The 12415-nt window shown below is 40.3% G+C and overlaps 1 protein-coding gene and 1 long non-coding RNA gene across 9 annotated transcripts in view; one reads left to right on the top strand and one right to left on the bottom strand.

The window, feature by feature from the left end:
• PLCL2 (phospholipase C like 2) overlaps positions 1 to 12415 on the top strand; it is a 148367-nt gene that overhangs the window by 126159 nt on the left and 9793 nt on the right. For all 7 annotated transcript variants that reach the window (XM_081164381.1, XM_081164375.1, XM_081164377.1 and 4 more), the window contains 2 exons: positions 1831 to 2034; positions 11299 to 11374. In XM_081164381.1, coding sequence (XP_081020507.1) covers positions 1831 to 2034; positions 11299 to 11374 — 280 coding nt within the window. The remainder of the gene's footprint in view (positions 1 to 1830; positions 2035 to 11298; positions 11375 to 12415) is intronic.
• The window catches only part of LOC308570250, a 36447-nt gene continuing 26559 nt past the window's right edge, over positions 2528 to 12415 (bottom strand). For both annotated transcript variants that reach the window (XR_014001039.1, XR_014001040.1), the window contains 2 exons: positions 4064 to 4151; positions 2528 to 2978 (listed from right to left, as the gene is read on the bottom strand). This is a non-coding gene — a long non-coding RNA (uncharacterized lncRNA). The remainder of the gene's footprint in view (positions 2979 to 4063; positions 4152 to 12415) is intronic.

Below are 12415 nucleotides of genomic sequence, written 5' to 3'. Positions count from 1 at the left end.
CACAACACCTTTTTACCCATGGCAGATAGGAAAGAGGTTCAGGAACTCGTGTGCCAAGGAGCCCAGCATTCGACTTGATGGAGCAATGGTATACTGCAGCATCCTGAGGTGGACTTCTTCCTTTTTAGTGCCATGTGAAGGATGGGAAGAAAAAAATGCTCCCTCTGTAGCTGTAGTGTTCTAGCAGGGAGGGGGAAGTGGGGAGGGAAACTTCCCCCACTGCTCTGCCAGAGAGAAGGCCGTCTTCCTCCCTGGTGTCCCTTCCTCATGAGCGTTGAATGAAGTGCCTTTCCTTTCTATCCACTGCCACCGAACAGATTGGCGGTCTCTGGAAACCGGAGGGAGTACTCTGCTCTGCTCTGATGTTTCCCAAGCACTCCCAGCTAGGGGTGTCAGAGAGTTTAGACAAAAACAGAAAAGAAATCAGAAATTGCTGCAGTTGGCATGTTCATGTGTGGTCAGGAATGGTAAACAAATGTGACTGGTCTTTGTTCAATGTTGTTCTTGTTTAGTTCTATGAACAGTAAGTAATTAATGACCTTTCTACATTGTTTTGACATTTCCTTTACACTGAAAGGGATGTTAAGATACATAAATAGTTATGCAAGTTATGTTAAATTGCGGGCAGCAAGATAATAACGTAGTACTTTGCAGAAGCCAGACTGCAGCAGAATGGATACGCTGTTGATTGTGGTGAATATAGGTCAGAACAGAAAGCTGCTGCCTTATTTTGATACTCCCACTGCTCAGGTTTCCAGTGCTCTGATCTGCTAAGTGTTAGTGGATAAATAAGAGAAGAGGAACTTTGTTCAGTGGCACTTCTAGACTACCAGAAAAGGCTTGGTGGCTTGGATGAGGCTTGCAAGCCTGGGGTTCAGCATACCTGTTTTGCAGAAAATAGTTGTGTTTTTTGGCTTGCAGCTGATTGTATGAGCTAAGGGCATCAAAAAGCATTGTGTTTATGGTGTGTGATCTAAAATGGCTCATTCATATATGCAAGCCATCACTTGATTCTGCAGTCATCAAGTGATGTAAAGGCATGCATAAACTAGTGTCGGAGAAGGGGATAAACTTAAGATGTGTGTTTACAAGTCCCCATATTAAATTGTTGCTGAGGCAAGACCTTCCATATCCTCAGCATTTCTATGTTGTTTCATGCACTGTTGTGTCAAGTAGGTTGCTGTTCTCATAGTTTGGTACTAAGCAAGTACTAATTTTAGGTATTTTATTTAATGTTAAATTATTCTAGGATAATACTTCCTGCCTGTGATTCGTTTTACCTTGTTAAAGGATGAATCAAAGACTAAAGTGAATTGAAACAGATACACTAACATTGGGCAGGATCAACAGATGTTGACCTGCATCGTAGACATCATAATACAGCACTGGAAAAATATATATCTGAAGAGTAATGTAAAATGACCCATGATCACTTAACTCCTAGAGAGAAAAAGTTTGCATGACAATATTGATGACTGAAAGCTTTTCAAGTAAAGAGCATGAGCTGGAATTTCGACTGTTTCTCTGCAGGGAGAAGAAATGATTACAGTACTGTCAACTGCAGCTGAAAAGTGGGATTACTTTAGAATGTAGAAGCATTCTAAAGCATATCTTCTTAATTTTAATTCTGGATAACTACTGCAAGCCTTGTTGGTACCTTAATTACTTCAAAAAAGTTGATGTTTCTGCAGAACATGGCTACAGATATGGGGTGTTTTATTTTGGTAGCTATTAGGATTGTACAATGAGGCTGAAATATATTAAACTAAAGATAACTGAGATTCAAATTGTGTATAAGTGAAATATAACTTCTTCCTTCCTTTTCAACAGAATGCAGTGGTTTTATTCAAAGAGCTGTGTGGCCTCTCTCCTGTAGCAAACCTCATGCAATGCATTCTGGCAGTATCTACACGCTTGGTGAGATCTGATAACACACCCTTGGTTGTGATGAATCTCAGCGAACAGTATCCCGTTATGGAATTGCAAGGAATCATTCCAGAAGTTTTGAAAAAAATTGTAACAGCATATGAAACAGTGAGTAGCCTTTATTAAACATATTTTAGACAATATATTACTTTCAAAATATTAGTCTAACCTTCCAAATCACGTGGATGGAAGATTATTTGCATGAATGCAGAGGGTATAACAATGTTTTCGTATGAAACTGTAGAGATAATAACACATGAGCTGTGGCCTGTGCAAGTCATTGTTACCAAAAAGAACATTTGTTTGTTGTGTATCTGATGCTATGCTCATGTGTGTGTGTTACTGCTGTGCAATTTTATATATATGACCAAGCTGTAGCCTTGTTTTTAGTCTTGTTTTTAGTCTGAGGGGGGAAAGAAAATGGTGTTGTTTTAAGGGTTTAGTTTTATTACAAAAATGTGAATCACATTAGTTTCAATACCTGGTTCAGTTCAATTTTTAGAAACTTCTTTACAAGGTTTTTTTAAATATATATTTTTATTTGCTTTCTGTTTTATCATATCATCAACACATACTGATATATGTATATTGATGATAACATCTTATTCCTCCAATTTATTTGAGTCTTATAAACCCTTAACTTTTACTCCCACTCTTTCCTTGGTTTACTAACTGCTGTCTTTTCCACTGTGTTATCTTACTCTACTAAGTTGTTTTCATTACCTTATATTATCCCACGTTGTAACCTCTACTGCTGAGTATTTTTGTCAGCCTGTTATGATTATTTTCTTGTTATAATATTTTTCCATATATATTTTTCCATATAATCTATATATAACGTCCAGTCCTCTTTTAAATTTTATCATCTTTATTTCTTACTCTATTTGTTATGCTGGCAAGTTCTATATATTCATTCTTCTTGTGATGGTACTTTGTCTGTTCTCCACTTTTGTGCTACCAGAATTTGGGCAGCTGTGGTCACTTAAAAACAGCAAGCAAGCTTCAACACCTTGTATATGTTTCAGAAAATGTGTTTTAAAGCTAGATGTATCCTGAAATTCATAAAAAATGTGAATATTTTAATGCTTAGGCTACATAGCAAATACAATTATATCTATTAAATTATACAGCTTCTGGAACATGGAAAAGGGAAACACTCGAGAACTGTTACTTAGCAAGCTAAAATGAAACATCTCCCATTATATTTCCCCAAACTTGGTTCCCTTCTCAAGTGAGTCCTGTCTTTATTGAACAAATGGACTTTGAGAGTAGCTCATTCCATTTTCACATTAAGACACCAAGAAGAGCTTATAGAACCATCTTCTTGTAGAACCATCTGATCCATGATACTGTTCTGTTCCAGGAGCATGGGGGAACCTGCAGAGCAGATGGGGTGATGATGGTTGCAGAAGCTGTGGGGTGGAGGGGAAGTTGGCAAAACTGGCTTCCCGCCTCCATTCTGCTAACCATTTCCTTTTGTTAGTGGATAGACAAAGTAGCATTTCCACCATTACCTTTACCAGGAGCTGATGACAGGGCTCAGATAGGGATGAGGATATATTTGCAACATGCAAACAATCTGTTTAAACTTTGCACTTAGAATATTAATTGTTCTAAGCATTTTGTTGAGACTAGAAACTGCTTGAAACTATAATACAGTAAGTGCACATTTGCCTAGCTTTTAGGAGCAAAGTTCAGTTTCAGACAAGAAATGTCATAGGAAACTTAGTACAAAAGCTATTTCAAAACTTAGCAGCAAAGGGCCTCCACGTTGAAAGTTAAACGTTGCTGCTATAAAACTATACTTGTAGTTTTTCGTATGTAGCAGGAAGCATTGCAATATGTCATTAGGAATTGGTCAAGAGAACATGATTTGGTAGGATATGTATATATGTAAGGGGCAAGGAAAGCCTCTATTGGCAAGCAATGCTGCAAATGTATAGGTATTGCATGTAAATCATAGTGATGTTTATGGTAGAGTTATGTCGAACTCTTCTTAAATTAAATAAGAATAGAAACCCTTTTACTTTTGTGCTGCATAGCTAGTTTATAACTTGTGTTTTAACATGCTGCAGCCTTTGCTCTGCACTAGAGTGAAAACATGGGCATTTCCTTATGGAATGTTTTAAAAACAAACCTTGGTTTCCATGGTGAGTGCATGGGCTATCTCTGATTTACATTGTTTTCTTCATTCTCAGTATGCTTCGTGGTTTTCATGGATGTTTCTGAAAGTACAACAGTTCCTGGGTCAATCCCATCTCAGATAAATATACTAATTTAATATTTAACATTTCTTTGTCAGAAATACCTCCCTTACCATAAAAATTAGAGCAAACATTTACACTGGTAACTGAAGTAATCCTCTCTCTAGTTTAGTATTTTTAATTTATTTTTGCACAGTGAGTAACTAGGGAGCTCAATATATTTGTTCATTAACCTACACAAGGGTGTAAGCTCTCTCCAGTAAAAATGCTAGCCAATATCAGAGTAATTTAAAATGACAAAATACTACAGGGAATTGAGGCATTGTAGAATGAAAATGTGTTCTGTGTTAAAGGAGAAACTTATAATTATTAAAGAACTAGTGTCAAGTGAGCAAGTATTTTCAGTTAATTAAGATGTCCCTGGATAGTTGTTAGATTATACATTTTCCTCATAAAAATATAAAGCACAATACATTTTTTTTTAAATTCAGTATACATTATTGCATGCAAATGGTTGGGTTTGCATTTGGGAATTTCCCCCCAGGCTATTCTTATGTGGACTAATGGAGAAATTGCAAATTATTTCAGTTGGGAGTTGAGCCTGAACCCACATTTGGATGTATTTATAGTATTTATAGTAAGTGGAGAGATGCTAGAACCATAAGTTACAGAACAGGAACATTGCTATATCTAGTTGAACGCGTAACATTCTTGAAACAAGCATGAGGCCCCTGGTTAATATACAGTGGTACCTTGGTTTATGAACAGTCCAGTTTAAGAGCCATTTGGTTTACAAACTCCGCAAAACTGGAAATAGTGTCCCGGTTTGAGAACTTTACCTCGGTCTAAGAACGGAATCCGAACAGTGGAAGGGCATCGGTGGCAGGAGGCCTCATTAAGGAAAGTGCGCCTTGGTTTAAGAACGGTTTCGATTTAAGAACTGACTTCCGGAACGGATTAAGTTCATAAATTGAGGTACCACTGTACTCTTTTTTGGGCAACTCGATTGAACGACTGAAGGATTTGGCACACTCAAATCTGGGAATCAAGAAGACTGTAACCAACCTGGAATTGAGAACATAGCTCCACCCCGAAACTAGATTAAACATACATGGTTCTATGTTCAGTTCCTTCTATAGCTTCATTATGGCAACTGATAAGTTGCAATGAGACAAAATTGTTGTACAATATTGGTTTATCCCGCTCACCATGGGACTAGTAACACCTATAAGGGGATAATACAAAAACATGTTTATTACACTTTTAATGCAAGGAAATGAGACCCCCCTCCAAGATTAGATTACATTGTGACACTGAGAGATATTTTGTGACAGATCCAAAGAGTTCTTAGGAATTGTGACTAGGACTGGACAGCTGGGATCCAAAAGGGGGATATGAGAGAGGAATCCACATGTGCAGACAGAGTTTTGCTTTGTTTTTGATGTAACCATTCCAAATATCAAGTACATATGCTGCTTTTAAAAACTGCAGTGCTTTCCCAGTTTGGCAGTGGGAATTCTGCAGCAAAAAAAAAAAAAAATGCAGGCAAAACTTTGTTCAAATTCCCGTTCCCTCCTGCTAAGTCTTTTGGGAGCCACCCAGAGTGGGTGGGGCAACCCAGTTAGTTAGATGGATGGCATACAAATAATAATAAAATGATTAGTAGTAGTAGTGGTAGTTTTATGTATTATTTATTGATTTGTCACTTTCCACACACAGAAGAGTGTCCCAAAGCAACTTATAGTTTAGGGGGAAGATGATGAGTAAGGGGGGAGCATGTTAGATGTGTATAAAATGTACAGTGGTACCCCGCAAGACGAATGCCTCGCAAGACGGAAAACCCGCAAGACGAAAGGGTTTTCTGTTTTGGAGGCGCTTCGCAAGACGAATTTCCCTATGGGCTTGCTTCGCAAGACGAAAGCCCATAGGGAAATCTCCGGGGACCTGTTTTAAATGCTGGTGGTGGGGAGCAAAGCCTTTCCCCCCCTCCAACCTTCAGAAGAGGTCCAGGAAGGCCAGCGGGGGCCGAAAGGCTTTGCTCCCCACCGCCAGCATTTTAAAAGCAGTCCGGCATAGCAGGGAAGCGCTTCCCGCTATCGCGGACGGCTTTTGAAGGCAGGCGGGGGGAGCAAAGACTCCCCCCCCCCGCCGGCCTTCAGAAGAGGTCCTGGACCTCTTCTGAAGGCCGGCGGGGGGCGAAAGTCTTTGCTCCCCCCTGCCTGCCTTCCCGGGAGAGCGGAGAAAGGCAGCGCCTTTCTCCGCTGTCACCGACGGCTTTTGAAGGCAGGCGTGGGGGGGGGAAAAGACTTTCGCCCCCCGCCGGCCTTCAGAAGAGGTCCTGGACCTCTTATGAAGGCCGGCGGGGGGCGAAAGTCTTTGTCCCCCCTGCCTGCCTTCCCAGGGGCTTCCCAGGGGCTTCCCAGGGGAGAAGTCCTCTGCTGTCCCGGGGCGATTTTAAAATGCCGCCCGCCAGCATTTTAAGATCGCCCCGGACAGCGGAGAAGTCCTCCGCTGTCCCAGGGTTTTTTAAAATGCTGGGGGTGGGAAAAAAGCCCTTGTCCCCCCCCCCCAGCCTTCAGAAGAGGTCGGGGACAGACTGTCCCCGGACCTGGTCTGAAGGCGGTTTCCCTAGGAACGCATTAATTGATTTTCAATGCATTCCTATGGGAAACCGTGCATCGCAAGACGAAAAACTCGCAAGACGAAGAGACTTGCGGAACGAATTAATTTCGTCTTGCGAGGCACCACTGTATGCATCAGGTGTAGAAAGTGAGTATAGGTTTTTCTCCTTCAAAATGCTAGAACTTGTAAGAACAAGATGGTTCTTTCTCCTGCATGGCTTTTTTTAAAAAAGTAGTTAAAGTAGGAAAAACGTTTTTAGGCAGTTCTAGAGAGGTCTATAAAGTTCTTTTCATGCTTTGTCTACTTGTTTCGTTGATGAATAGCACCATGCAGTCCACAACGTACAAATACATGGTTTTCAAACCAATTGGGAACACCAGACAAATTCTGTTTCTTAAACCTCGTCCAAGCAGTCTTATATGAATGACAAGTACTTTATTGTAAACATAAGTAACACCCAGAAGATTTGTTTTCTTACAATGGCAATTTTGGACAGCATTTAAAGCAGTAGAAAGATCAATTACACTTCATTATAAATCGACTTTGATTGCCTGGGCCTAACCACAGCTGGTCGGTAATGAGGTTACTATTGATTGCCGTCTTGTATGCAAGTTCTTTTCCCTATGTGCTGTCATAGAGGTTGACGTAAAAAGCTCCTCTTAAGTGAAGGTCTGTACTTCACCAATCCCAGAAGTTATCATTGAAATTATAAGGTATACAAAGAAAGTAAAGTTTCAGAAAACATTTTGATAGGCAATAGCTATTAAGTTTATTTACATGCTATGTGTTATTGCCAATATAATTATAGAGGTTATGAAATGCTACACATTTGCTAGAGCAGTAGGTATAATATCAGTGGCCTTCTCCCAGGTAGTACTATTTCTGTAGTAACAACTTGTGAGCCTGCAGCTCTGGAAAAGCATTTAATGAAGGCTACTGACAAATCTTGAGATTAGGTTAGATTGGAGAGTCAGAAATGAAGCCCTACGACTCTGTAAAATGTTGAACAAACCAAGAACATTGCAGTTGTTTGGACACACTCATATACTGTTCTATAGCGAGAGCAGGTAACTTGTTGGACTACAAACCGCCATGTAAGATCTTAATTAGTATCTGTTTTCAAGTGATCTGACAAGTGTCACTATCTGATAAATAGTATTTTAAATCATCTCTCCATAGTTAAATCATTGCCTTGTTTGGTGGGTTAGTGTAATTCCCTTACTGGATGTGCTGGAACCATCACAATTTGATATATGTATAGATCCTGGGACCCAATTAATACTTAAGATGTTCTTAACTTCTTGAGACATTGCAAATCTGTACATAATTTCTAGTTCTGCAATCTCGTCATTAGGATAGAGGTTAAAGGATTACCTTCATATTACCTCTCTTAATAAAGTTGCATAACTGCTAATGCCTAACTATCCATCTAAGTTCCCGATGGACAAATTCTTACTTGAGCTGCCTAATTCCCAGGTCCTGATGAAGCTCTCATACCTAGATGTGACTCCAAGCCAATTAATGTATTTCAGAAAAGCTGTGCCCATATTTCCACAGAATATGGACTGCGTATTTTCTCAAAATGTTAATGTTTTGGGTAACATTTGAAATGCAGCTCCATGTATACACCACTCAAGCGGCTCAGTCACCGAGTTCTCTTTATTTTGAGTTCTTATCACAGTTCCATGAAAAATGGAAATAAATAAACTGTATTTCTAATGACAAAAGAATTCTAAAGGAAAAAGACACTGATAGACACTAAGAAAAGGCTGGATAACTGTTTCTTATATCAATACTGAGTGTTAGGTTAGGACTATTTAAAAGTTGCTTTTTCTTGTCAGATTCAACTACTTAACGTGACCTACTTTGCTAGTTCAACTTTTAGTATAACAGTGCATTGGGTGAAAGAAATTCCTAAAGTAAAATCAAACCCTAAGGCAAGTAGCTTTTGCCCTACAAGACTGAACTAAACAATTTTGTATTCATCCTTAGTGACCTGTCTTTTGTTTTAACTTCTTCTGCATGTCCTTTAGAAAACCCCTCTTTACTAAGCTTATGTCTTAATTGCCATTATATTGCCACTAAAAGCTTTTCATGCTATCACATTTTAAGATGTGTCCCATTTTGCTTTCTCATTGGAATTGTTTATGGTTGGACCTTCTTAGGCTCCTTTCCACAGCTCATTTGGAAGCTACTAACCACAGTTTGCAGTTCACTGGAAACTATGGTTAATTGCGGCTCCGTGACTTGTTTCTGCACTTTCCCCAAAGGAGGAGCAAAGGGGCTGCATGTGGGTGCATATCCTGGCTTATTTAGTCATTATTTGATTGGGCCAATTGGACAGTTTGGTCTGGAAGAGTGTAGTTTAAGGGTGAAGCAGGAAAATACACCATGACAGAAGAAGGCAACAAACGAGAATAAAGCTAAAGTAAATTAACTCCACTGAGGGGAGGTAATGAAAAACAGGTTTTTGAATGTGCTCCAATAACCCTGAAAGTGAGACACTGAAATAATGAGTAAATGATAATCTGAAAACAAAAAGAGGATTACAAAGGATTTCTTTCTGCTATTGGATTTTCTGTATTTTGGAGATAGATCACATTAACTTGACAACCAGCTGAAGATATTGCTATAAGGTATTGCTTATTGCTATATATTGAAGACTTATTGCTGTATTGAATCTTCAGAAAATAATCACTAACTGAACGCTGGGATTGGCTTCCGAGTTTGTCATGCTTAGAGTAAACCAACTGAAATCAGTGGGATGTAATGGGTTTACTGAAAGCATTTCAAAGCCCTTCATCATTAAACTTGTGACTTTATGAACCAAATTTTTAAATCAGTTGGTGGGCACAGGATATACAATCTAGCACAGGGCACGGTACAATTCCCCACCTGCTAATTCAATGTGCTGCCTTCATTAAATGTTTCTTGAGGAGTCTTAAAATAATTTAAAGATAACTTGCCTTTCTGTGCATTATTTATAAAATATATGGGTTGCATGATCTTTTGCCCCTTATTTTTATAGGAGAGAAATTGAGACCGGGCTATTTTTTAGGAGTATGGAGACTATGAAACTATACGAAGTTGACCTCACCTGGCTTGGAGATGTTTCTGCAGTGTTGTGGCAGTTCCCTTCTTTAGTGAAAACTGTTTCAACTCATCAGTGTAGTGCCATGGTAGTGCCATTTCCCTGGCCGCCTTGCTGTTTGCTAGGCAGTGGATATGTGAGGAAATATTTGACAGATCTCAGGCCCTGTTAGAGTGCATTTTGTTCCGACAAGCAATACTTGGCAAGATTCAGGATTGTGGACTTTTATGTATCCACACAGGGCCAATTTAAACTCTAGCCATGAAATCAATGTTCAGCATTGCTTCTGGGATTTGTGGGTCGAAACATATATACAGAATGTTCTCATGGAAGCACTGTATTCTAAAAGGAGCAACCTATGCATTTTATTGCATAACTACACCTCTAAATCTGTAGAATCCACAAACACTCAGACACAATTAACATGGCAAATTCTGACACTTTGAAATGCCTGTTAGTAAAGAAGGATGACTTGGCAAATTAGCAAATAAATAAGTGAGTACAAATAACAGCCCTGTGAATATGTTTTCCTTAGGGAGGCAATTATTATAGAATCTTGTACATTCGCATATGATCGAATTACTAGAACATATGTGAACTTTTCAAAGGCACCATATTTTTTGCTCTATAAGACGCACCAGACCATAAGACGCACCTAGTTTTTGGAGGAGGAAAACAAGAAAAAAAATATATTCTGACTCCCAGAGCCAGAACAGCAAGAGGGATCTGGCTTCTGGGATAGCCGCGTGAAGCCTCTTCAGGGCAGCGGGATGAAGGCTCCCCCAAGAGTTGCGCTCCCTTTAAAGAGCGCACGGAGTGTGTGTGCGGCTCTTTAAAGGGAGCGTTGAGCAGAGCCTCCTGTCTGCATAAGACGCACACACATTCCCCCTTACTTTTTAAGAGGGGAAAATTGCGTCTTATACGAAATTATGCGAAAAATATGGTACTTTGAGTCTCTGAGAAAAGTGGGGTATAAATCTAAATAAACAGCTTTTTAAAAAAGTAATGCAGTAGTGTCCATAGGCTGCAGCTCCACAGGGCTGAGTTGTCTTCAGCCCCTCAAGGCTGTTGGGATGGGACTGAGGGCCCCACCCCAATCTTGAGGGTTTGGGCCTCGCGACACCAGGCCTCATGGCGTGTGTTGCTCGTAGGTTGGACAGAACTTGGCGCTTCTGGTAGTGTCACCAGCAGTGTAGTAATCTGAGATTGTTAGAATACAAAGTTTAGAAAGGAGCCACAGCTCTGTAGCAGAGTTTATCCTTTGCAAGTGGAAGGCCACAATTGTCCCGTTTTAATCTCTAGCAACTTCAATTAAGAAAAGAGCTTTGGTAGTGAAATACGTTCTGCCTGAGAAATGGCCAGTTCATGCAGGCTGTGGGTCTGGATTTGCCAGTGCTCTGACTTCTAGTTTTCATTGCTCATTTTCTCATTGCTCAAGTTATTCTCTTGTTACAGATGATTCAAACTATCAAGACTCTGATAGAAAATGCAGATAACGTATATGAAAAAATAGCCCAGTGCCAAAAAGCAGGTAAGGACACAACTCTGCTTTTATTCAGCTTTCTGCAGTGGGTTAACATATTCTACTAAAAGTGTAAAAATAGTTGCACATCAATGTATTATATAACCAACATGATTCAACAGATGAATTTCAATTACTTACTTTTTGGTTTTTGTGTCAAAGATTTTAGGAGCTATGTGAGAGTTATGTTTCTTTGATACATGGAACATTGCAGCTGATTATTCTTTCATTTTTCATTTCAACTTACAATGAGTAAAAAACTTGCTTTTTGGCTGAGTGAAACGTTTTGGCAAGTGATTTGCCAAAGGTCTCACATTAGCCTTAACTCGGAAAAGAATCAAGATTTACCTCAGTCTGCCAATGCCAAAATTTAAAAGCGTTAACTGGAACAAGAATTAAATGAGCAGCTTCCACCTGACAGGGAAGTTTAATAGCATTTAAAATCACATATAATATTTATAATACATAGTATACAGCTTCCCTGTCTCAATTATTTCCATCTTTTATGTGACAATGAAATAGTGAAAATATAGTGTGTTGGCAGGATTTCTCTAAGGATGGATTTATGCCATTTGGAAGCAATGTACCGTATTTTGCGCCCCATAAGACGCTCCGGCCCATAAGACGCACCTAGTTTTTTTGGGGGGAAATAAAGGGAAAAAATTATTTCCCCCCCAGGCGCGGGGCTGGGGCAGCCCGAGCTTCCCCCAACCCCAGCCCCCAAACAGGCAGCTCTCTGCAAGCCGTGGGAGCCCAGCGGTGGTTCCCGCTGCTTGAGGAGAGATCCGCGAAGCCTGCACGTGCTGGGATCAGTGCTTGCAGGCTTCGGGATGCCTGCAACTCTCCCCAAGCAGTGGGAACGTTCCCGCTGCTTGGGGAGAGATCCGCGAAGCCTGCACGTGCTGGGATCAGCGCGGGCAGGCTTCGGGATGCCTGCAACTCTCCCCAAGCAGTGGGAACGTTCCCGCTGCTTGGGGAGAGATCCGCGAAGCCTGCGCGTGCTGGGATCAGCGCGCGCAGGCTTCGGGATGCCTGCAACTCTCCCCAAGC

The sequence above is a fragment of the Podarcis bocagei genome (genome assembly GCF_964188305.1).
Source record: "Podarcis bocagei genome assembly, chromosome: 12".
NCBI classification, from domain to species: Eukaryota; Metazoa; Chordata; class Lepidosauria; order Squamata; family Lacertidae; genus Podarcis; species Podarcis bocagei.
This window is presented reverse-complemented; position numbering and strand designations above follow the sequence as displayed.